This window comes from Gobio gobio (genome assembly GCF_949357685.1).
Source record: "Gobio gobio genome assembly, chromosome: 7".
NCBI classification, from domain to species: domain Eukaryota; kingdom Metazoa; phylum Chordata; class Actinopteri; order Cypriniformes; family Gobionidae; genus Gobio; species Gobio gobio.
In genome coordinates this window covers 19,263,629-19,289,617 of record NC_137103.1, presented here as the reverse complement: position 1 = coordinate 19,289,617, position 25,989 = coordinate 19,263,629, and the positions used below count along the sequence as shown (strand labels likewise).

The following is a 25,989-nucleotide window of genomic DNA, read 5'->3' as shown; positions in this document are numbered from 1 at the left end:
TTGAAAGTCCCTTCCATCAAAACTTTGAGGCTTCAAAATGTTCCTAAAGACAGTAATTGTGTGTAAAAGTAATCCATATAAATTGAGTCTTCTGAAGAGACACGCTTTCATTTACATATAAACATTGCTCAACGTACATACATGGAGCACATGGAAGCTATGTTTTTGTTTTAATCAAATATATTTTGTGAACGAATTTGTATGATATTTTTGGTGGATTAAATGGAGTAACTGGATGTCAGAAGTCAGCTTCAAACATCTGATTTATTTATAATTCCCGTCATGTTTTGTTTAGAAAATTAAACAATATATTATTTGGCTATATTATTTGGTAGTGGGCTGTAACAGCGCATATGTGAGCTGAGCGTTCAGAGTATGTGTGGTCGGAAAAATCTGGCTGCACACGTACAGTATGTGCATAGTAATTGTGTGTAAAAGTAATCCATATAAATTGAGTCTTCTGAAGAGACACGCTTTCATTTACATATAAACATTGCTCAACGTGCATACATGGAGCACACGGAAGCTATGTTTTTGCTTCATATTAAAAGTTAAACTTTTAACGTTAGATCATAAAAATCCAGCTGTTCATGGTTTTTTCATGTTAGTTCACAGAGCATTAACTGTTAGCAAGATTTTAATAATGCATTAGTAAAAGTTGAAATTAACTAATTTCATGTTAACTAATGTAGATAACTAATGTTTACTAATGAACCTTATTGTAAAGTGTTACGCAACTAATACATGCATGGATTTTTCACAGCCAATGCATGAAGCTGAATAACTTGCTTAGTGGAAGCGACAGCCTGCAGAAAGATATAATTAAAGCTGTAATGTAGTTAAGTAAAAGAGTGACATTACAGAGTCCTAAGAAGTCCATATGTGGCGACATGGCAGTGGAAGTGTTTTCCACTGAAGACTGCCTTAAAAATTAAACACTGGACCTGGGTGGTTTCGTTTGGCAACTTATCAAGACTGCTTTTAGCAGCCAGAAGGAATGAAACTGGCCCTGCTGCTACTGATAGTCCCACCTTAAACTCATGCCATTGGTTACTCTGTCAAACCAAAGTCATCTAATTGTGATGCTCAAACAAACAGAACCATGTATTGTATACGTCTCAAAGGCACTCTAGTTCAGGGGTCTACAAACCTGCTCCTAGAGGGCCACTTCTCTGCAGAGTTTAGCTTCAACTCACCTCAACACACTTGCCTGGAAGTTTCTAGTATGCTTAGTAAAACCTTAACTATAGCTGGTTCAGGTGTGTTTCATGGGGTTTTGGCTAAACCCTGCAGTGGCTCTTCAGGAGCAGGATTGGGCACTGTTCTAGCGGAATCAACCTAAAAAAATTCTAGTGGAATTTGCATATTTAGATGGGATAAGAAGTGCTTTAGCATTGAAAAGATGCCACACATCAACCCTGAAGAACCTCCTATTGCAGCTCAGCTTAAGTGTTTAATAACTGTATAATTGTGGTTAAACGCTTACTTTTGCTGTGCCAAACATTGATGTTCCATCGTGCAGATGTAGGCACACTACTAGAAAGAGGCAGTGTTTTTATGATGATTAATGTTTTTGTGTGTGTTTTGGTTTATTTAGGATGGTTTTGTGGTGCGGATCTACGCCACCAGCTCAGACCCAGCCCTACAGCAGGAACTGCAGCTCAAACTGGCCAGGAAGTGTCTTCATGCCTGTGGCATCTCCCTCTTTGACCTAGAGAAAGACCTTCATATCATCAGTAAGACCAGTGCTTCAGTGCACACACATCTATGTAACTGTAAATCAGTGTTTAGGAGTGGTGAAATGAACCAACTTGATGTTGTCTCTTCTGTGGCGTGTGTGTTTATGTCCTCAGGCACAGGGTTTGATGAGGAAGCAGCGTTGATTGGAGCTGGCAGAGAGTTTGCTTTGATGAAAACGGCATCTGGGAAGGTAGACATGCCTCTATATTCCTCAGTCGTCTCTACGTTTGTATTTAACTCAATCTGTCTAACAGAAACGTTTGATTCTTCTTCATATGGTGGTGAAACTATTTCTGTCTTGCATAGTTACTGCACCCTAAACCTTAAACCTTCAGAACCATTGAAGTCGGCATGAAATCAAAAGTATTTATATATTCTCTCTGCTGATGTATGAAAATGTCACAAGTTGGTCGCATCTTCCGCTTCATGAGGACATTTTGCATTATGATCTGCATTATGAAAAAAAAATATATATATATTATATATATATATAAATATTTAAGTTGTATATTTAGTTTTTTTGTTTTTACATTTTGTATTATTGTAAATTTGCATGTTTGTGGTATTATTTATTGTACTGCCTTTAATTTATGCAATTTTTTTTATTTTTTTTTTGAGAATAGAATGATAATCACTATTGTACATAATAAAATATACATAAAAAAGTTAATTATACGAATGCATTACAGTAATGAGAACTTTAAGAAAAAGTTTCTTTATGCACAATATGATTTCTTATTTTTTTATTTAATTTGTATTACTTTATCTTTACACAATATATTACTCTGCCTTTGCTTGTGCTACTATAAATCCAAACATACAAAAAAAATTGCGTGATCAGAGAAGACTGGGTCTGTTGACAAGTAATAAAAGAGCACTGATGCATAGTTCTTAATAAATTCAGCTAGGGCTCAATCATCTGGCCATTAAACATGTACATTTATTTAGTAATCCTCATAAATCAACGACAAGTGGAGTTTGTGTGAGTGAGTATGTGAGTGTGTGTGTGTGTGTGTGTCTGTTTCGGCAGTGTGTGAGGTTTCACACTAGGTCTAGCTGGCATGGCTGATGGCAGTAATGGTGTCTCTTGTGTGAAAGCGACGGCAGCACCAGAGAAGGCAGCCTGTAGAGCCGCACACATGCTTAAATAACTGGAAGTAATTTGATTATTCTACTCTTCCAGTTGAGCGTCAAGGCTCTTTGACACTGTGAGGCTGGAGCGTTTGAGAGGCCAAAGAGAGCACAGCTTGTGTGTATTTACTTGTGATCCTGGAGCAGTACAACTAAAGGGTAGTGGACAGGCTCCAAAACCGACACACAATAAGCACTAAATGCAAGTACAAATTGGCTTTGGCGAGTACATAAAACAATTTAACCATCTGGCTAGTAGCTTGATTAGGAATTGGAAAAAAATTGCCGTTAAGGAATGGTGGTAATAATTAATGGCCAGTTTATTATCACCGTTGAGCTGCCGTTGTCAGGTGTGGCAAACAGTTTGATTTGGACACTGGGTGTGTCTCATTGATCTGAAGTGTTGGAGTGTGTTTTAGGGACGTACAGTGAGTGTGTGCCAGGCCTCAGGAGATATGGGAGCTGCTGTAGGTTTATCATCCTGTAAACTAAACTCACTCTACTTATCTGGAGATTATCCAGTCCAGTGAGCATAGCAGTAAAACAGGCCTGAATGAGTCATGACTGGGCAACTTTCCTAATAAATTGTGTGGCCTGTAATATAAGAGAAGGTCATGTAGTTCTTTGCACGCATACATTAATGGACTGCAAAATGCTTACGTGTGTTTTTGATTGTACTCGTTGTGCTTGCATTAATTCCAGAAGTACAGTATTTATTTATTTATTTTATATCTTTTTAATTAATGTAATTATACAAGCAAGCAAATTAATAAAAAAAAAATAAAAAAAATATATATATATATATATCGGTCAGGCATAACATTATGACCACCTTCCTAATATTGTGCTGGTCCCCCTTTTGCTGCCAAAACAGCCCTGACCCATCGAGGCATGGACACTAGACCCCTGAAGGAGTGCTGTGGTATCTGGCCCCAAGATGTTAGCACCTGATCCTTTAATCCCATAAGTTGCAAGGTGGGAAGAAAATGTGATTCATCAGACCAGGCCACCATCTTCCATTGCTCCGTGGTCCAGTTCTGATGCTCACGTGCAGGGTCAGCATGGGCACCCTGACTGGTCTGCGGCTATGCAGCCCCATACGCAACAAACTGCGATGCATTGTGTATTCTGACACCTTTCTATCAGAACCAGCATTAACTTCTTGAGTAATTTGAGCTACAGTAGCTCGTTTGTTTGATTGGACCACACGGGCCAGCCTTTGCTCCCCACGTGCATCAATGAGCCATGGCCTACCATGACCCTGTCGCCGGTTCACCACTGTTCCTTCCTTGGAGCACTTTTGATATATACTGACCACTGCAGACCGGGAACACCCCACTAGAGCTGCAGTTTTGGGGGTGCTCTGACCCAGTTGTCTAGTCATCACAATTTGGCCCTTGTCAAACTCGCTCAAATCCTTACGCTTGGCCATTGTTGCTGCTTCTAATACATCAACTTTGAGGACAAAATGTTCACTTGCTGCCTAATATATCCCACCCACTAACAGGTGCTGTGATGAAGAGATAATCAGTGTTATTCACTTCACCTGTCAGTGCTCATAATGTTATGCCTGATCTGTGTGTGTGTGTGTGTGTGTGTGTGTGTGTGTGTGTGTGTGTGTGTGTGTGTGTGTGTGTGTGTGTGTACCTACCTACCTACATGCATGCATGCATGCATACATACATACATGCATGAAAACACAGATATATATATATTAATCAATTAATTTTATATTAAAAATTATTTTATACATTTTATTATATATAAACCTTTAATTTTAAACAAAGATTTGATTTTAGTACATGTATTTGTACCAAATATTTTTCATGTATGTCAAATACAAGACACGTCAGGTTTGTTGAATGATCCCAAGCATCATTTGTCCTTGCGAGGCACATATTCAAATTGCACAAATAATATAGAGAGCTAAAGGGCAATTTCACAAACTTCAGATGGCTTGGTTTGAGTCATTTTAAGAAGACTTTTATGGTGCTGATTAGTCTTTTTTTTTGAGTTTTGGAGCCACTGTTAACCATTCACGTTTGCAGTGTGAACATCCTGTCTAAGGCTGCAAACTGACATTTGCCATATTTACTTTTTCTGCGGGATTTGTGATAGGAAGAAATAAAGGAATAAAAGTGTAATTTTGTCGTGGAGTGCAAAATAAAAATAATTAAAAGCAGGAAAATCGAAGACTTTATTTATTTATTTTTTGAGTATGAACCATTAATTTAGGGCTGAATGATTAGACTTTTTTTTATTTGGATTTTCACACATTGGTTTACTCTTTACAGGAACTAACACAAACCTCTTTCAGTAACTGCACAGTATCTCTTCACTTGAGTTTGCATAGGGCACATTCTCACTGTTTTTGATAAATTCAGTATAAAATAATGATAATAATTGGGATTTTTATCATGATTATTATTAAATTTATAAATAAAATAAAATGCTTTATAAACAGGTATTTATACTGTAATTCATGATTAATTCAGGTAGCTCTAAAACATTTAGTAGTTGTCAGTTAACTTTTTTTGTGAGCTCATCTAATGTGAGGACTATTTATGCCTCGTAAAGCTTTTACAAATGAGATATAAAGGCTCAGTTCTATTCTGAACATAAAAAGGAAACAAACACAACACAGAGGAATATAGCGCATATAAATATTTATTCCAAAATGTAAAAATGGAGCCTGTACAACTAGTAACTTAATATAAATTTTAAATTAAACCTTTTCAATGTGATAGAAAATAATATTCCTGTAGACTGCCAGAAAACATATCTGCAGTCAAATGAAACTAAGCCTCTGCAATTTGATATTAAAATACATTTATGTAAAGTGTAAACATTGCTGAATAAAAATGTACCAGTGGATCACACTGGATTACAGGAGTGCCAAAATGCAACAAATCAAATTTAGATAAAACAATAATAATATAATAAAATATGTTATAGTGTCAAAACAGTGCTAACTTTAAAACATTAGAGAACAGCAGTGTAGAAGAGAACTGAGCCTTTAAATTTCCTTTGTAAAAGCTTTACAAGGCATAAAAAAGTCCTCACTTTAGATGAACTCACAAAAAGAGTTAACTGACAACTACTAAATGTTTTATAACTACCTGAATTAATCATGAATTACAGTGGAAATACATGTTAATAAAGCATTTATTAACATACTGAGTAACTATTTCTATGTGTCTAAATAATATGTATAAATGTATATTTAAATAGTTTATGAATCCTTTACTTACACTTTCTAAATGATCTGATGAACCACTGACAACTCCTAAATAACTGGTTTGTAAATAATATAATACTTAATTTAGAAATGATAAATTGATAATTTATAAAGTATGAAAATACAATTATTAAACACATTGTAGATATACTTATAAATCAAGAATAAAGCATTTATAGCTGTAATTATAAACTGCTTAGTTATGTCTATTACTGTTTTATAAATGAGGAATTAACTATCTACTAATGCTTAACTAATGATTCATAGCGTGTAGTTATTATAAAGTGTTACCGAAAGGGGTAGTAACTGTTGTACTGTTAACAAGGATTAAATAAATATAAAAAAAGTTTCAATAAATACTATTACAATACTATAATAGTATTTACATTTTATTCTCTTAATTTTTTTAGCAATCAATAATAGAAGTGGTCTAAATATAAAAAAAAATGTATCTGTGTCCAATCATTGCATTTGGTTCGTTGTCACTGTGTCTCGTTGTCACTGTGTCAAACAAACAGCAGCCACCTTTTAAAGTTCCTTCTGAACCAAAACAACAAGCTGATGCTGCTTTCACGCCATGTCGTATTTACCGTAGTTAAGAGATGGCAACCCGTGAGGTTCTTTTCGGAGCTGTTCATGTCCTCAGAGTCAGATTTATGCATTTCTATGGCAACACTAATTTAATCTGCAGCAGTCACATGGTATAAGTCAAAGCTCTCTTAAGTTGTTTACGTTCATTATTATTGTAATGTTATGTGCTTTGAGACATGAGGTAATTTAACGTCATCTCCCGTGGCACTTTGCAGACTCTGCTCTGGCCGTGCGCGTTCATGTGTTTTGAAGGAGGCGTGGCTTTGGAGACCTACCATATGATTGCCTACCATAGCTTTAAATCACAGTCTGCACATTTTCACAATAGCACTAAGCCATATAGTGATATTGATTTTATTTCGATACTTTCTGCCGCTTTAATCCTGTTTATACTCGACGCATCCGATCAAACCTTGCACATTATACTTCTTTATATATACATATTATATATTTTATGTTAACCACTTATTTTTAAGTCTACAGTTTATCTCACTTATCATATCCACATATTTTTTTATATTTTTATTTTTATCTTATTTCCTATTTTTATCTTAACTTGATTTATTTATAATTCTACTTATGTTAATACTTTTTATTCTAATTTTATTCTATTTCTATTTAATTTCTTGTAACTGTTATTTGCACTGTCCATGGAGCGGACCTGTTTACATTTCACTGCCAGTTGTATATTGTGTATATAACTGTGTATGTGACAAATAAAACTCTTGAATCTTGAAACTCTTGAATCAAAGGGCGAAAGTGTGCACGGCAATAATGACGTCATCGCGGCGTGGTCAGTTGTGCTCGTTGAGAGCTTGCTGGTGTGCACGGCAAGTTTTGTAACTTTCCACACGGCTCCGTAGCCGAAGATGCACGAGTTCGAGGCGGATCTGCCCGAGCAGATATGTGTCTCTCACAGGCGCCCAGTTTGCACTTGTCCAAATGAATTGCTTAAATTTACAAAATTAGCTTACAATAGCAGAAATAAGCCTTTTTAATGAAAATAAAGGTCCATGTTTAATAAAAATGTTCATGAAATTAAATAAAAATGGTTGATGAAATTCGGAAATATTTAAGAGATTGATGTTTGATTTAGCTTCTTACGTATGTTCTCATATCCATATATTTTGTTCTAATATCTGTTCTGGATTTTACACGATTCTTTGGTTATTTTGTAGGCCGGGTTTGGTTAAGTATGATAAAAAACAAACATCGCCATGTGTGTACCTTACTACTTCTCACCGCTGCTTCCTGATGGTTTAGAGAATAATTACTCAGAGTTGCCCCCTGTCATTTCAAAGAATAGTACAACGGCGAGCGCGTTAAATATAAACGTTCCGTCCATTTGGAGAGGAGCGCGCTCAGTCAGCGGAGGCTTGCGGTGCGGAGCCAGGCAAAAGTATAAGCAAGGCTTATCACCTCCATTTGAGGTCTATAGAAGCAAAAAAATCATACAGGTTTAGAACGACATGAAGGTGAGTAAACAATGATAGATATTGAATATTTGTGTAAAATATCACTTTAATAGGCCAATCAGGCGCATATATTGGCTTAACAGCTTAACTAGAGTCTGTAAAACAGTTCTTAAGTGCCATTTCAGCGGTTCATTTTGATTATCTAACAGAGGTTTTTGTTTGTGCCATTGAACACAGGCTTGGTAACGCACAAAGGAGATGTAAAAATTATTGTCTTCCTCTCCACTGATGCAGATCTACTATACTGGAAAGTATCAGAGCCTCGGTATCAAGCAGGGTGGCCCGTCAGCTGGGAAGTGGGTGGAGTTGCCGGTCACCAAGTCGCCCAAGTTTGTGCAGTTCTCAGTAGGCCATGACGGCTCCCACGCCCTGCTGGTGGCAGAGGATGGGAGCGTCTTCTTCACGGGCTCCGCCAGCAAAGGGGAAGACGGAGAGTCAAGTATGACAGGAATTATTATTGTGCACTTACTTGATCTGAGATAATGATGTTTTAGCAAATGGACGCTCAACCTCTTATGATGCTGTCTGTCTTTAGCAAAGAGCAGGAGACAACCAAAGCCCTACAAACCCAAGAAGATGATCAAAATCGAGACCAAGACTGCCGTCTACACAGCCTGCAACAATGGCAGTAGCAGCATTGTCACTAAAGATGGAGAGCTCTACATGTTCGGCAAGGATGCCATTTACAGCGACAGTACCTGTAAGTGCCCGTTAAAGATGGCAGTAAAGAAATGATGGCCTATCATATTGCTGTCTGTAAAACCATATATCTGTCCCTGTGGGAGAGAATATTTAGAGCCAGTACATGATCCACATTCACAAAAGGGGATATATTTAGACAACTCCATATTTGGATGTTCAGACTATGTACATAAACAGTTTCTTTTTTTTTTCTTTTCTTAAAATGGGATTTCTGCCAGCTTAACTTTGCTGATATAGCAAATATTCCTGATGCTCTACATACTCGGTATCACAATTTTAGTCATATTTCTTTTTTTAAAAGCCTGAATGTTTCACATCCGTCTACACCGGGCGCATCCGTTGACGCATCGTGCCATGCCGCAACAGCTAGAAGCTGTCTACACTGGATGCGACAAAGCAACCTTTGCAAAGCATTTGTCATTCATGTCAGTATGTCATAAATAGAACGAGGCATCAGTTTACTGTCGGGGATTTGTCGTGTCGCGCCATTCATGCCTGACCAGTGTAGACAACATCACTGATTATAATGGGTTATTTTGTCTTTTGTCACATCGCTTTGCGCCGCTCGCATCCGATGTAGACACGGTGTGAGGATATGCAAGTACTGTCAAGCACGATTAGTGCATACATAGTGATGTACCTCTTGCTGCCTATTCAAACGCCAAACTATGCAGCCCTATGAAATCAGTTACATTTTTCCCCAAATAAAAAATGTTCTGGATCCAGTTCCTTTCCTTCTTAATTTTTTGTCATAAAAACACACGTACAATTTGAAAAAAATTTATTAAAATACTATTTTTAGGGCTCTATGAAATCTGTTTTATTTTTTCCCAAAATCCATTTTATTCTTTCAACATTCTGTGTTTTCAGTTTAAAAAAATTCTGGATTCCGTTTTTAATGTTTTAATTAAACCTTAATAAAATCAAAAAGCACATCCAATCAGTTGAACTCAGAAAACTTATCAAATTTGATAATACACATTTTTCCAATAGTAGGGCTCTATAAAATGTTTTATTTTTTCAGAAATTCTGTGTTGTCTGTTGTGCACAGCAACGTCACGTGAGGGTAACTGCGATAAAGATGATAGTCCAAAATCTCTACTGGTTAATGGTGTCTCCTGGTATATAGCCCACCACTAGCGCTGTAGCAGACAAAAACGCGCCACTTGTTCACGCGGAACATATGGAGTTCACATTTAAATGACATATTTTGTGCTTCAATATTCACAGACACTAGTCCATATCACGATTTGACTAATTGTACAACCTTCCTTTTGATTTATTTACCCACGATTTTACAAATACCATGACATTTTACGTTATATTGTAGTTCCATTTTGACGACTGGGTTCTGTGACTCCGTCGCTGAAATCATAGGGCCATATATTATTTGTGATAACAGACAATTTAATGCTCGTTTAGGGCTGGGTAAAAAATATTGATTTCTCGATTTGAATCGATTCTCATTTTTATGAACCGATATCAATTCTTAAATCCCTAGAATTGATTAGTTTATCCAGTTTTCAATTGATGAATGAATGGAACTTGGCCCCTCCCATCCAATAAATTGCAATAATCTTTGTGCTTTTTTACAATTGATATGAAACAAATTCTCAGAGTTCAAATTACGTCCATTTTATTATGAAATTTAAAAAATAAACCGTTTTGGCGCTGTTTAATGTGGTGTAACAGATCACAGTAGCACAGCTCAGCTCGAGATGTGGCATCGCACAGCTCACGTGAACAGATCATCTCCTCCGCTTTAATGCCAGTTTCAGCAAGAAATTAACATTAATGAACGTCTGAAGGTATGTTAAAAGAGAGAGTACAACATACTGAAATCCTTATCACGTTACATTTAATCGCTCAATCAGTGTTTCAACCGCGGAAAGACATCAATAAAGCAGCTTGTGAACAAAATGTCACATAATGTCACATTTACTTCAGAAAAACCATTCAGTGTCCATTAACTTGTTAGTCAGCTAGAAAAATGAAATCTAGAATTGAGCATTTTGATAACCACATTAACACCACATTACATAGGCTATTTGTTATCATCTTTAATGTTAATCTTAAATATTAATGCATATTTGAATTTGCATCCCTTAAATTATGGTTAAACTTTTAGTATTGTTCTTTTCATAGCTGCTTTATATTAAAATGTTATGAGAGATTTATTAGCATGCATGATTCATTTTTTTCCATAATTCATTTTTGACTTGCAGGTCAGGTGTCGGATCTGAAGGGACACTTTGTAACTCAGGTAGCCATGGGAAAAGCTCACACTTGTGTTCTGACCAAGAACGGGGAGGTGTGGACATTTGGAGTGAACAACAAGGGCCAGTGTGGTCGAGACACTGGAGCCATGAACCAGGCAGGGAAAGGTGAGAACCGCTTAATCAACCATGAAAATGTACAATTACACACTAGCAAAGGCCCTGCATGATAAATTAAGTCATCCAGGACTGTCCTTTAAAAATGACACCATTTTGTATTTTTATTGTTTGACAGTATATTGAGCAACTAGTTTTTTTGTGTTGTGCTTAGTAGCTCCACCCACAGTAAAATTAAATTTAAATCCCAATCCATATAGATAAACTACACAGCTTATATATAATAGAAGAAAAATATGTGAAGCTCCAAATTAGTGATCAACCGATATATTGCTAATGCCAGTATATTGAGTTTATATAAAAAAATATATAATATTATACATATATATATATATATAATATAAGTAATCGTCTTTTTTTAACGATAATCTATTGGTATAAAAACTTTATTTGCATGACTTGTTAGACTTCAATTTAGACTTATCTGTTAACCATTGTTACAACAGTGTTTATTTACATATATAAATAAAACAAAGTATGTTTTACATTAGGCCGATAAGTTTTGGAAGCGGGACTTATTTGGACAGCAGTGTGAGCAGCACAGGAGCTTCATTAGTTTGCTGTCTTTGTTTAACAGATCTGTCTAATAATTGAAAGCAAATCTTTTTTTTCATATACTGTTAGCATTCAACAAATACACATTTAAATGAAGTCTTTGAATATCAAAGAAACATTTATAAAACAAGTATAAGTCGGTTTATTATACATATTTATTTTTATCAAGCATTAGTTAAAGTAATTAAGTTGATTAAGTAATTGCTTTTAATAAATGTTATGTCAAATAAGAATAAATTACACTTCAGAAATGATGCATGTGTTACTTAATAACTTTGAATAAAATAGTGTGATATCATATAGGCTTATATACCCTGCTCTCGAAGATATCACATTGGTCATCAATAGGGATGCACTGAAGTTTCGGCTGCCGAAAATGATTGTCTTGGCCGAAAGAGGAAAATATGAACCGAAAATATATGCCCGCCCCTCAGTGTTCAGTGCTCAGGTTTCACTCTTGTACATCATTTTATTGTAACTTTGCGAGCGGCTCTGCTTCCGAAGATACACAACTTTGAAACAACTACCGTGTGTCTCCGTGTGTGCGCTCTCTGCTCTGTTGCTCAGGGCCCATGCGAACAGTGCTTTTCCGGTGAGCGGCACATGAGTAAAGCCTGCTCTTTTCTGTAGCATGGTGTGGTAGCCGGGCTGGGCAACACTGGTAAAATGATGCTACAATCTCATTCACTGCTCTGCTCCCCACTCTGCTCACACAATCTGATAATAATAGCTTGGACTATACATTATTTTGATAATTGGTCGAAAAATGTATCTGTTAAATCTGATTATGTTGCTTAGAACTGAATGAAGAATAATGTATTTTGATATTAGATATTTTAAAAATATTTTTTCTGTGTAACTTTAAATAAAAGTGTGGTTATTTTATTTTATTGGCTTGTATTTTTTAAATTCAGATTCAATACAATTATTGAATTTAATTAAAAACTGTAATATTAATACAATTATACAAAAATAAAAACTAATTTAAAATAAGAAATAAATAATTATTTAAAGTCATTTTAAGTTTCGTTTTTTGGACACGTCAATCTAGATTTTTCGGCCCTGAATTTTCATTTTAGTGCATCCATAATAATCAAAAATGTCTCGCACTACTGAAGTTGAATTTACATGACTTATTTTAGAAATAATTTCATATATATATATATATATTTATATAGTTAGAAAAAATATGATGTACATCAGAAGGCCAACGAGCAGAAACATCACACGCTGGCTTTGATGTAACTCATTTAAATAAATCCTATTATAGAAAAAATGGTGCTCACATTCATGTACATGAATGTTTTATAGACAGGCAGAAATATTCATGCCTGACTATAACTACCATTTTCAATCTGTACCTCAGTTGGCTCTGTCAGGTTGTGTAGTCAGCTTCTTTTGAAAGCATGTTTTTGATGTTTTCCTGTCGTAGCGTTTGGTGTAGAGAACATGGCCACTGCCATGGATGAGGACTTGGAGGACGAGCTGGACGAGAAGGAGGAGAAATCTATGATGTGTCAGCCAGGCATGCACAAGTGGAAGCTGGACCAGTGTATGGTGTGCACCGTGTGCGGAGACTGCACTGGGTATGGCGCCAGCTGTGTGAGCAGTGGCCGACCTGACAGAGTGCCAGGAGGGTGAGAGAAACCACACAACGCACGCAAAACGCACAAATCACCATAATCCAGATATTGACTGTACTCATGGCCATTTCTTGAATTAAAAAAAAATAAACTCTTATAAATAATACATTCTTAAATGAACAAAAATTCAGAATAAATTAAGGGTGTGTTCATACTTGGCATGTTAAAATGAACCCTGCTGCGATTGCTCTGTTAGAGCGGTTCATTTGAATAAGTATGAATGCTGCCATCTGAACCCTGGTGCGCACCAAACAAGCAGACCGAGCCTGAAAAGATGGGTCTGCTTCCAAACAGACTCTGGTGACATGGACCAAAGACATGTAAACGAACCAAAAAACTACACAAGATGCGACCCTGAAAAAAACCCGAATGCTCAAGCACACCTGTTTTTTTTCCTTGTCACAGTCGCGATGTTGCCCATCACAGTTCGGTACAGGCATCAGAACTGCGTCTCCTCACAGCAGATATTTTTTGTTTGCGTGTGATGGAGGGATTCCTGCCGCTGTTTTGACTCCTTTACTCATTTTATAAGGTTTTCACAAGTTCTCAGCTGGTCAAAATACCATCATATGTAGCTACGCACATAAAAGTGCGTTTAGCCCAGAACACAGCATTGTTTTGATGTTTGGTAAGTTCCGTTTTAAAATATATGTAATAAAAGCCGACCAATCAGGTTGTGAACATATCCCTATGCCTTTAGGTGCGGTGTTAAAATGCCAATGTGAACACTAAGCGGACCAGGACTAAATGTTTTTTTTTCTTTTGGTCCGTACCAAATGAATCAAGCAAATCGAACTACAAGTGTAAACACCCTAAGCCATGTTTAAAAATGTAGCTACTTGTTAACTATAAAATAATACATTAATAAATCATTTTTAATTGGTACTTTGAAATAACATTTAAAAAAAAATGTATTTGCATTTTTGCAGTATTGAAATGGCACAGTATTTAATGTTTGGAGAAAAAGTCAACTTTAAGCCTCTCAATTTCTTTAAATGTATTTTTCTCACTGCAAATGTTTAGAACATTCAGGGATGTTCTGTCCTTTTTTTGTACTTTTGTTAAAAATTAAATGTATAAAAGTTGTATTCTTTTTTAACCAACTCAAGTAAAAGTATCGCAATTAAATTCTACTAAACATTTTTCTTTTTTTTTATTATTTAATTATAAAAAAGAAAGGGGAAAAAATAATGTAACCAGAGTAGTAGTTATTAGTTACTTTTTTCTTCTGATATTTACTAACATCTATAGCTATAGCACTACTGCAGTTTAATGCATCGATTATAGTCCTTAACCTTTTATGTGCATCTCTCCTCTGCAGGATTTGTGGTTGCGGCTCTGGCGAGTCTGGCTGTTCGTCATGTGGCTGCTGTAAGGCTTGTGCCAGAGAGCTGGATGGTCAGGAGGCCAGACAGAGAGGAATCTTTGATGCTGTGAAGGAAATGATACCGCTGGACCTGCTCTTAGGTACTGAGGTCTCATCCAAGCACATTCAGTACAGCTCCATAGCCATCAAATCATATCATATCCCTTTCCTGTCTGTGAGCCATTTTTTTGTCAAATGTTGAACCATATTGTCTGCTTGCATGAAATATTCAGATTAGGGAAGGGCAGAATGGAAATTCAACAATTGCAAATTAAACAACATTTTTACAATATAATTTAAAGTCACCATGAAACGCAAGTTGCGATAGTCTTTTCTTCCCTATTGTGACATAAATTTAATTGGATCTTTGGATGTTTGCGGTTTGCTATTGCTATGATGTCATGTGTGACCGGTTGTCCCGCCCTCGCACCAGTAAAAATGTCATCAGAGGTGAGGGAGGGGAAATTATTTTTTTATCAAAGATTTGAAGGGCAAATTTTAAAATACTTTTGTGCACGGATAAATAATTTATAATAAACACTGCAATATTCCATAAATCAGTTTTGTCCAATTAGATTTGATGGTGATTTTAACCATATGGAAAAAATATATTAATTTAATATTTAATGGGGTTTTTTGTCAAGAGGTAAAATAAACCGCCAAAAAAGATTTAAAAAATCACATCTGTTGTTGGACACACAAAATAATAATAATATGCATTGCAGCATTCATAAAAACTATATTGGTCTATCTCTAATTTCTACAATGTCAACTGTCATACTGTCCAGTCCTAATAGAGATCATTGGTCACTGGCTGCTTTGGCAATGTTGTCTGTATATTTGCCTTGTGAAGCAGCACTGTGTGTGTATGTGTGTTGTGTTTGGATCATCTCGTTGCTCTTGTCTCTCACTATCTTGCATTGCATCTCATGCTCATCATTCATTTGCCTGTGTTGTTTCTCGTTTGTCTCCTTCTTTGCCCCCATCTGTGCTGGACCTCTGTTATTTTAGCTGTGCCTGTCCCTCCTCCCCCAGGCGTCAATATAGAGGAGCACATCCAGATTCGACAGGAGGAGAAGAGACAGCGCATCAACCGCCGGCACCGGCTGGAGGAAGGTCGAGGTATGATGCCTAGATGAACAGATCTCAGAATAAACCCAGACACCCACACACCTCTCGCAACTATGACTTGTTGCTGCACTATAATGCAGCTTTTCAAATGCTCATAGTATTTACTGTGTGGGGGAAAAAAAGCCAGAGCTGGGCGATTTAAATAGAATATTCACAATATATTTGAGGGGATTTTTGCCCATTATTGTTGAAATGTTTTGGGGTTAGTAAGATTATTTATGTTTTTGAAAGTCTCTTATGCTCACCAAGGCTGCATTTATGTGATCAAAAATACAGTAAAAATAATAATATAGTTAAATATGTTTACAATTTAAAATAACTGTGTTCTATTGTAATGTATTTTAAAATATTGTTTATTCCTATTATGGCAAATCAGCATTATTAAAAGTCTTCAGTTTCACACGATCCTTCAGAAATCATCCTGATCTGGTGCTCAAGAAACATTTCTTGCACTGTAAAAAAAATTCAGGTCTCCAATTGAAAATTTTCTAGTGGCTGATCAAATCTAAATTTTTCAGTTGGCCAAATTTAATTTCTGTGAATTGATGCAATTTAATTCACAGAAATAAAATTTGGCCAACTGAAAAATTTAGATGTGATCAGTCACTAGAAAATTTTCAATTGGAGACCTGAATTTTTTTTTTTACAGTGTGTTACAGTTGAAAACAGTTGTGCTGCTTAATATTTTTGTGGAAACTGATAAATGTTTTCAGGATTCTTTGATAAATAGAACGTTCAATGAACAGCATTTGAATAGAAATCTTTTGTAACGTTGTAAATGTCTTTGTTACTTTTGATCAATTTAATGAATCCTTGCTTAATAAAACTATTAATTTCTTTAAGAAAAAATCTTACTGGTCCTAAACTTTTGAACTATAATGTTAAATTAAGCAACATTATGAATATTGAGAGTTTCAGTAGCAAAAATAGCTTTTGATTCATTTTTATGAACTGTTAAATTCAAAGTTCATATTCCTTTGCATCATTGCTCAAAGTGTAAACACATTTTTCATGAATTAGAAGTATTTAGTAAAATATGTATACACATGGCTGTTTAATGCTCTATATTGGTCTCCCTGGTATTCATATGTCTTGTGTATTTTAGATCTAGATTTTTTTTTAACTTATTTTAGTACTTAAATTACATATTTTGAATTTCTTTTTAGCCAACTCGTATCAAATAAATAAACTTTGATATTTATATATATATTTGTATCTAAGTTTTTTTTTGCGTCAAAACTACTTTTTGGACCATATTATGACATGAGAATGCCATAGACAGGCCACTGCGAATGTTACTAATGTTTTCCCCCTGACAAAACATCTAATCATAATCCATTCTCCAGTTCACTCTGTCATATACAACCTTGATTATGAGCACTTCATACATTTTCCATAATATTTTCATCTGGGTTCAAGGATAGAGTATTATTACCTACTCAATAATACTCTAAAGCGGACTGATCACCCAAACTATCAGCCTTCTACTTTTCGTGTGCTTGTCTCCTGTGGGAGTGGGTTGCTTGTGGAAATTCCCTTCTCGCTTGTGTTTTCATAATGTACCATGTGTAATATACCATGTTTTATTTTCCATTTGTGAGATGCTCTTCCCCATGCATGTGAAAGTTTCTCTTTCCCCCCCATAGGCCCCCTTGTTTTCCCTGGTCCCCTTTTTATGAACCAGCGTGAGCAGGTGCTAGCAAGAATAAGACCCCTTCAGGCCTTTAAGCTAATGCGGGAGAGACTCAAAGGTACTGCGGTCTTCACTACAGACTCCACCTGGAGCCCCATAATGTCCTTCTTTCTCCTTTCCTTCAACAAGCTGTACTCTACCGCTTTCTTTGGACCCAATAACATCTCTCTTTCTGTATCTCTTCCTCTACCTCTCTGGTGAAAGAATAAAGACCTAGCTCTACTACCTCTTTCTCTTCTAACATAATAGTCAATTGGCCATATGTTGCATGCTGTGCTCGGTGCTTTAAACGATCAGACCCTGCAGTCAGGTGGAAAATATCAGTGCTAAGGTTTACGATTAAACCAAACGGATAATTTTCCTCAACTACACTGAGACTAGATAATTGTCATGTTGTGGCAATTGTTATTGGGAAAACTGTGTCCAAATCTTAAATAGCACAGTTTGTTTGATTTTTTCTTTTACTGCAGGCTGGCTTTTAAGTTATCATAGTTTTCACAGGGGCTTAAAATAAATCCTTGTGCATGGCCAATATAAATAGAACTTTATGCCTTGTAGTTATTTTAAGAAACATTGAAATAATAGCTGTGCTGATTCACCATCTGAATACATTTTATTATTTATCCAATCCAATATCTAGGTCAAAATCAGAACTTTTTATTTTTATTTTTTAAAGGAATAGTTCACTAAAAAGTCATTTTATTATTTACTCACTTTTATATCGTTCAAACCCCATCTGATGTTATAATATTAGTTAATATTATATTTTCTTATTTTATCTGTGAGAAAAAAGGGATTTTTTTCTAGAATTGCATCTTTTATGCAGTTTGTTGTAGGCTGTTAAAGGGTAAGTAAACCCTAAAACAACTTTTTTTAGTGCTGTTCATTGTTTCAAGTAAATGTTTTGACATTTGGGTATAAAGTGTTTTAATTCTACAATATATGGTGTAAAAACGTCTGAGTGCTGCCCTCTTAAGGTTGAACGGTGACAACTGCACTGCAGTTGAATTTTCCTATTGGACGTTGTTTGCCTTTGTGACGTATGTTGGCTTCCAACGGCTCACTACCCACGCCCCTGGCACGAGCTCACCACGCCCTAATCAATCTGTCACTGCGGGTCTCAGGTGCACGCCCCCCACTCAGCCCCGCCCTCGGTTCATCCCCTCGGCCTCCGCTAGGCTTTTCAAAAATTGACAGTGGGTGGAGTTGGGCTCTGATCAGGGGTTGAGTTACCCTTTAAAGCAGCAGATAGTTTCTTACTTTGATTGGTTATCTCCTCCAACATGATTTAGTGCAGCAGTAGTTAACATTGTCATCTTTCTTTTTTTTATCATGGGTGGCAACTAGCGTTAGGGTGCAATACTGCCACCTATCAATACTGCCACCTGTCTTGTTGGCATGTCAAAAAGATAGTTACGGGCACTGGATTATTTACCATGTTATGTGTAGTATTATCAAAGTTGGTATTTAATTTATTAAAATTAAATATGACATCAAAACCCCAAAAACGTGCCGTCAAAGACATCCAAACATCTTGTTAGCATAGACTTGTGTTCTATGTTCCAAATATTTCTCTGAAACTTTAAAAGGGTGGTAAAACACATTCTTTCGAAGGCTAGATTGTGTTTGTGGGGTGCACCGTAACATGTGTTCATGCTTCGTTTAAAAAAAAAAAAATCATCCTTTATTCTACACTGCTCTGTCCCTCCTTGTAAAAACGGTCTGATGGCTGGCCCAGTGTGTTGTGATTCGCTAACCGCAGTGCACGTTTGTCGGAAATGTCACGCCCCTTACCTTTAACTGTAGACTGCTTTGGTAGTATTAGAAACAATGGCATCTATTAAACCATACCAATTTGAGCCCGAATCGGACCCAGAACATTTTAGTGAAGGTGATCGAGCAGAACCTGTTAAACCTGTTCAGTCCTCAAGAGTAAAGACTGCGGATCTATAGTGATCGCTACTGAATGGCACTTTTACTTTTGTATTTTTAGAACGATTATAGCCAAATATCTGTCGCAGGAACTCTTAACCCGAAACAAACACTAAACAGTGGCTTTACTATAGTAGCCAAATCAAACACAGAACCATGTTTAGCATGCCCGTAGATAAACAATACATAAAAGCTCTAATCAAAGAATAATTTACACTAATGCCAAGTTCGCTGTTGTGTTTGTCGGATAACGTTAAGTATGAATGAGCATTTAACAAACTGGTTTGCAGAGCCAAGCAGCGTTGTCATTTGTTTACTTCCTTGCTACAACGTACAATTAACAATACGAACTATTACAGGAAAACACGACGAAAAACAAACCATACTTACAGGTTGTGGCCCGTAAACAGCTTCTGTTTTTAAATCCATCTTCCAGGACAAGCTGTTGTGCGAATCCTGCATTGAACTCACGAAGATTGTGGAAGATTTCCTCCGTGAAATGTGCAGCGAGAGCTGCGCGCCCGTTGTGCATTCACACACTGGCAGCGTTTGTCTTGCGCAGCTGAACCGCGGCTCGTGTATTGCAAATACGGACAAATATTTTCAATTATGTCACATTTTCCGGTCTTCTCCTCCGACCCCTGTCTGTCTCGTGCTTTGATTTATGATGGGCTGCATATATCTGCTGCAAATGCGACCATGTTCCCCTCTGTCTCATACACACATGCATATAACATGTTGTATGTTAAACGCACTGCAACACACCCCCGTCCCTAGGAAGGCTGAACAAAGTGAACCTGCAATCCGGATGAAAATAACAGCGTTTCGTCGGCATTGCGGCAACAACACTCCAGTCTACTAACTATACCACAAACTCTTCCCCACACCATACAAAATGGCCTCGCCCCCCCCTTATTTAATATTCTCGGAGGAGGGGTTTATGTAAATATTGGGACTGGTGATGTCAGCAGCCCTGGAGCAATGTCTGTAGTCCCTACTGGCCGTTTACTGTAGTCCTTAGAAATTGATTTCTTTAAAAGCAAATATCTCCCTTTGCTTTAAACTTTGAACGTTGTAACTTTGCAGATGTTGTTTATGCTCAAACAGCAACATTACACACTAGCTAAAGTTAGAAAAGTGAAATCGTGTTTTACCACCCCTTTAAATGCCACATCGAGAACCAGTGCATCTTTTCAAATTAATCCCGAACCTAGATAAAATTCTGTGCAAGGGGAATATTATCATTATAATTAATAATGAGTATTATCTGTTATCAGAGTTAATTGTAAATTATCAGTGATAAACCACTAAGATGACAAGATACAGGTTTTGAAATCACACATTTTTGAAATATTGTTTTCCCCCAATATTTTAAACATATGGGACATTTTTGTCACTTTTAATGTTTTTTTTGCTCTCAATCCTCCACATAAATAATAATGTTTTTATTATTTTTGTCATAATTGTTTTACCCCCCCCCCCCCCCCAAAAAAAAAAGGTAACAAAAAACCCTCGATAAATAGTGTAATACAAAGTACGTCACACATAATGTCTCAAGTATAAAATATATGTTAAATCATTAAAGTTTAGAAATAAAATAATTCAACCATATATCAAGTGTATGCACACACATCAACAAACAAAACCTTACAACTAAAAAGTATATTCATGTACGTACATGCATACAAGTATCCACACATATAATCTCACACTTCTGATCCGATTCAAGCCACAGTCATAATGACATCTTAATGCTTAGGTTGGCAAACTCTTGAAGAAGTACAGTACTAATATATTCAGAAAAAAGGTAATGAATGGATCCCAGATCTCAGAAAATATACCAGTGTTGCCCTTTAACACATACCTATTTTTTTTTTCTCCAAATGAATGGAGCTCATAACATCTCTCAGCCAGTCATTGAAAGATGGAGGGGAATTTGGTCCAATTAGCAGGAGAATGCACCATCTAACTAATAATGTTAGGCAAATCAATGACATTTGGAGGAAGTACAAAAAGTGCAACCAAATGGCAAGGCTCTATCGGTTTCTTTGTCACTAGGGAAAAACGATTATTGATAGCAAAAAATAAGTTATGGAAGGACCTAACCAAAACATTGGTTATGTATTAAAACTGCAGGAGCCCAATGGCTACGATCACATAGAAGATCAACATCAGGCTTGATTTTTGCCAACCTCACTTTTGCCCAGTAAATTCGATGAATACATTTTACTATGAGACTATGACATGCACAAATAGAAGAGGTGTGAACATGGGCCAGAATCTGGTTCCAAGTCTCATCTTCAAATGTGAGGCAAAGATCCGACTCCCACTGTTGTTTAATAAATGAGTGCGAGAGGAGATGGAGGAAATCAGCCTGTATAGAGTAGACTGCACCCCTTTTACTCAAGGCTACTTCGAGAATCTGATCTAGCGAAGATTTTGGCATACAATTCTTTCCAGTGAATGAGTTTTTAACAATTTCAGAGCTAATAAAATATAATGTACTCATTCTAATACATTTATATTGTAATGGACTCCTTATAATATATAGTAATAAAAACATCTTTACATTACCTGGTAGTATCATTGAACAAATTAACACAGTCTCTCCATTTAAGAAAATGTTTTCAAAAATTAGATGCGTTCTAAACTAATGCGCTTTCTTCGCTGTAGCTCACGCACACACACATTCAGACACTCAGTTTCACAGAAATATTCATCAACACAGAAACTTCTCAACGCTGCCCTGCAATTTTTTATTAATAAAATAGTTTAACCACCGAAGAGCTACATTATCTTTCTCAGCACGGAGTTGGTAACATCACTGTTTTTGAAGCAATTAAACTCACACTGTTAATAGAGAAACGTGGCACAGACTGAGGTAATTTATGCATACACAATCTCTCTCAGGCCCATAAATGAACACAGACTTGATGTATTACACTTCTCTGTGAATAGAATGTCGAACTGGAGATTGCTAAACTGCATGCTTACCAGTGTTTTCAGAAAGCCAGTGCTTTTATCCACACTCAGAGAAAAAGGTTGTCAAAATTGTACCTTTAGGGGTACAACGGTTTGTCGCTGGGGCAGTACCCTTAAAAGGACATCTTTGTACCTTTTTTTTTTTTACCACAAAAAGGTTCATAGTAGTAGCCTGACAAGCCAGACCCACATCAAGATGTTGGGCCTGGGAACACCACATTGGCAGGGCTCAATCCGAGGGGCGGGATAAACGGTTGTCTTTCAAATTCCCTCTGCACGCAATAGGATCATGGGCGTCAGAACCATTGTATGTGGCACTTTTTACGATCAATGATATTGGACCCACTCACTTTTATCGTTTCTAATCTGTTCACCTACCTCTAACCGATAAACACTTATTATTAAACACGTTAGACGCTTTATTTCCACTTTTCTAATATTTTCATAATTTTAATTGAAAATAAATGCCTTTCCGATCTGATGTGTGATGGGAAAAGGGAGTAGAGTGAGTTCGGCAAAAGGCGGATTCGAACCTCGGGTCGATTTGCGTCAACTTGATGCCATGTGTCTTACCCCTACACTATTGCCGCTCTCAATGATATAGTGATTTCCGTAAATTTGTCTTGCCCAACCAGACGTTTAGCAAACAAGGTGGTATATTTGTACTTGATGTAAATGGCATCTACTCCAGTAAAAATTTTCTGCGAGAGGAACCACCCACATTTGTTTTGCTTCAGACGCCCATGAATAGGATAGCGCTATAAGTGGTGAGACAACAATCACAAGCGGGTTGTGGCTGAGTCCCATGCGTTTTCCCACCAGCGGAGCTAGTTGATGGATTAAACTTTTGCTGTATCCGGTCGGCAAAACTCCGAACACATCTTCCTTTTTTAAGAATGACTTCAGTGCCATTCTTTGTTAGCAGGGAATTCACGCAGAACTGCCGCAGCTCTGCCGTCATTATGTTAAGCCCGCCCACCGACTCACGTATACACGGTATACACAATGTGATTGGCCTGACTAGAGTTTAGTTTTTCAAGCTCACGAGCCAACGGAAAGCACCTAGGGTGCGTCTAGATTTCTAGGCTATCATAGTAGTACCTTATGGTACATATTTGTATGCTAAGGTACTAATATGCACCTTTTTAGGAGTAAAAAGGGTACAAAGATGTCCTTTTAATGGTACTGCCCCAGCGACAAACCGTTGTAACCCCTAAAGGTACAATTTTGACAACCCTTTCCTCTGTGTGTACAGTTGAGACGTGCACATAGTTGCCAGGTTGAGAAAAATAAGTAAAACACATAGCAGATATTTCCGTATTGTGCAAACTGGTAGCTCTTTTTGGAGGATTACGTCTCTAGATGTCAGGCAACCCCAGTTATGTTCCTCTGCTGGACAGATTAAACCTTGTTCTAGCCTATATTATATTCTATTCATTAATTTCTGCACATTTACATTTAAACACTGTTCTTGTATTTAAATTAAGCGCTGTCGGCTGCTGCGCACGAAGCAGCTGTATCGATACTCATATCGACAAATTGTATATGGCGATACATCATCATATTGATGTATCGGACACAGCCCTAATTTTTTACACTGTGTTGGATGCACATTTACTGATCTACACTACTACACTATCTCAATCAGTCTGGAGAGAAAGGAGCCCACTTTTCTTGTGTTCCTTCATTGGGTTTGTGCCACAAATCAATGCCAAATCTATTTGACTAACCCCTGAGAGAGAGAGTATTTAAGCATGTGTACAATCAAAACTTCCCGCTCAGTTTATCTCCTCGCCTTTATTCTGTTCCACCAGTGTCCACGCATGCCAATATTTCACCTCTTCTCTGTTTTTCTTCTTTCGTCTGAGGCACCAGATCATTTCTCTTCCCAGGTCGTTAACAGTCCCCGGCTCCACCTGCTGTCTTAAGACATCCATCTCGTCTCTTGCTGTCCTTGTCTGCCCTTTACCTCACGGTCTGTTCTGTGTTACAGATGGCAGCAGTGAACGTGGGGACAAAGATGCCAGTAAGATCACTACATATCCTCCCGGGGCCGTACGCTTCGACTGTGAGCTGCGAGCTGTGCAGGTCAGCTGCGGTTTCCACCACTCTGGTGAGCGAATATCTCTTCTGACCTTGATAACGTTAAAGGAAGCCATTGTTCATGTTCCTCATCGTTATTTTAGATCAATATTTGATGTTCCCATTTTTATGATATGGCAAGTATGAAGTACTATATCCATTTGTAATGGTAAACCTGTTTTTTGCAGTGGTATTAATGGAGAATGGAGATGTTTACACCTTCGGTTATGGACAACATGGACAACTTGGACATGGAGATGTTAATTCTAGGTAATGAGATTTTCAAGGGAATGCAGTTTGCATTGGCTCCAAAAATATAATTTGAAAGTAAATAAATAAAATCTAAAAGTAACCCACCCTAAAAGTGTCATAAAAGTAGTCCAGCAAACGATCGATTTCAGAATATGCCACACCTTGACATCATCGTTTGGTGAAACACCGCCTCTGCAGAAGAAGATCAACTTTTGCCTACTTCATCACTGCTTCTTTAGCCCCGCCCACCGATTTGCGCATGTAAATAGGGCTAGTGTTTAACCATCGAGCTACGAAGCAATAAACATGCCGTTGAGGATTACAAAATATTGTGCAGTGACTGGGTTCAACAGTAATGCTGAAGGTGAGGTACAATTCATATTTCTATATTAAATAACTTACGCAGTCATTTGAAAACTTTCTGTGGGACGTAAGTTCACAAACAGCGCGCGTGAATCACCGCATGTGCACGCTCTCTCTTTCCCTCTCAGAATGCTCAATTGGCTTCACATCAGCGCATCGCATCTGCACTAAAATCGAGCTGGACAATTGTCACATGATTTGCCACTTTGCACAATCGAGGCAGTGTCGCATCGTCACTAAAGTTTATCATTTGCATTTAGTCTTGCCAGTGTTCAAACCGATCAGCACTCGCGCGCTCTCCAGACCGTGAGCGCGCGCACACACACACACACACACACACACACACAGGCCATCTCACAAAAAGCTTGCGAGTACAAATTGCGCTGAAATGGTCAGATACACACAAATGTATGTACTAAATTACCGTCTTGACGAGAAGGCACGTAAACCCCGTCGTGACTCTCGAGTGAACGTTAACATTTGTGCAACTGCATGTAACCGTATCCGTGTTCGCTCTTAAAGTGACAGCTGTCGAATAAACTGCTGCTGTCTCTGAGTTTCTCTTTGTCTTGTGTTGTTTGATTAGCCTTTATGACACTCACTGCTCTTGAATGACTAACTTTTGCAACCTTAAGTGTGAGGATTAATCTGATTTAATTTATTCTGGGAAGACCAATATTAATTTATATTTGATTTCTTATTAAATGTCTTTAGTATTTC

At 37.1% G+C, this 25,989-nt stretch overlaps 1 protein-coding gene across 26 annotated transcripts in view; it reads left to right on the top strand.

Moving 5' to 3' along the window:
* The window catches only part of mycbp2 (MYC binding protein 2), a 142,465-nt gene that overhangs the window by 49,624 nt on the left and 66,852 nt on the right, over positions 1-25,989 (top strand). For 19 of the 26 annotated variants that reach the window (XM_079820953.1, XM_079820946.1, XM_079820951.1 and 16 more), the window contains exons 10-20: positions 1,598-1,736; positions 1,854-1,930; positions 8,410-8,614; positions 8,711-8,875; positions 11,103-11,261; positions 13,258-13,462; positions 14,790-14,935; positions 15,846-15,956; positions 17,612-17,716; positions 24,566-24,685; positions 24,843-24,924. In XM_079820953.1, coding sequence (XP_079677079.1) covers positions 1,598-1,736; positions 1,854-1,930; positions 8,410-8,614; positions 8,711-8,875; positions 11,103-11,261; positions 13,258-13,462; positions 14,790-14,935; positions 15,846-15,956; positions 17,612-17,716; positions 24,566-24,685; positions 24,843-24,924 — 1,514 coding nt within the window. The remainder of the gene's footprint in view (positions 1-1,597; positions 1,737-1,853; positions 1,931-8,409; positions 8,615-8,710; positions 8,876-11,102; positions 11,262-13,257; positions 13,463-14,789; positions 14,936-15,845; positions 15,957-17,611; positions 17,717-24,565; positions 24,686-24,842; positions 24,925-25,989) is intronic. The other 7 variants (XM_079820952.1, XM_079820950.1, XM_079820956.1 and 4 more) reach the window with 3 other exon arrangements.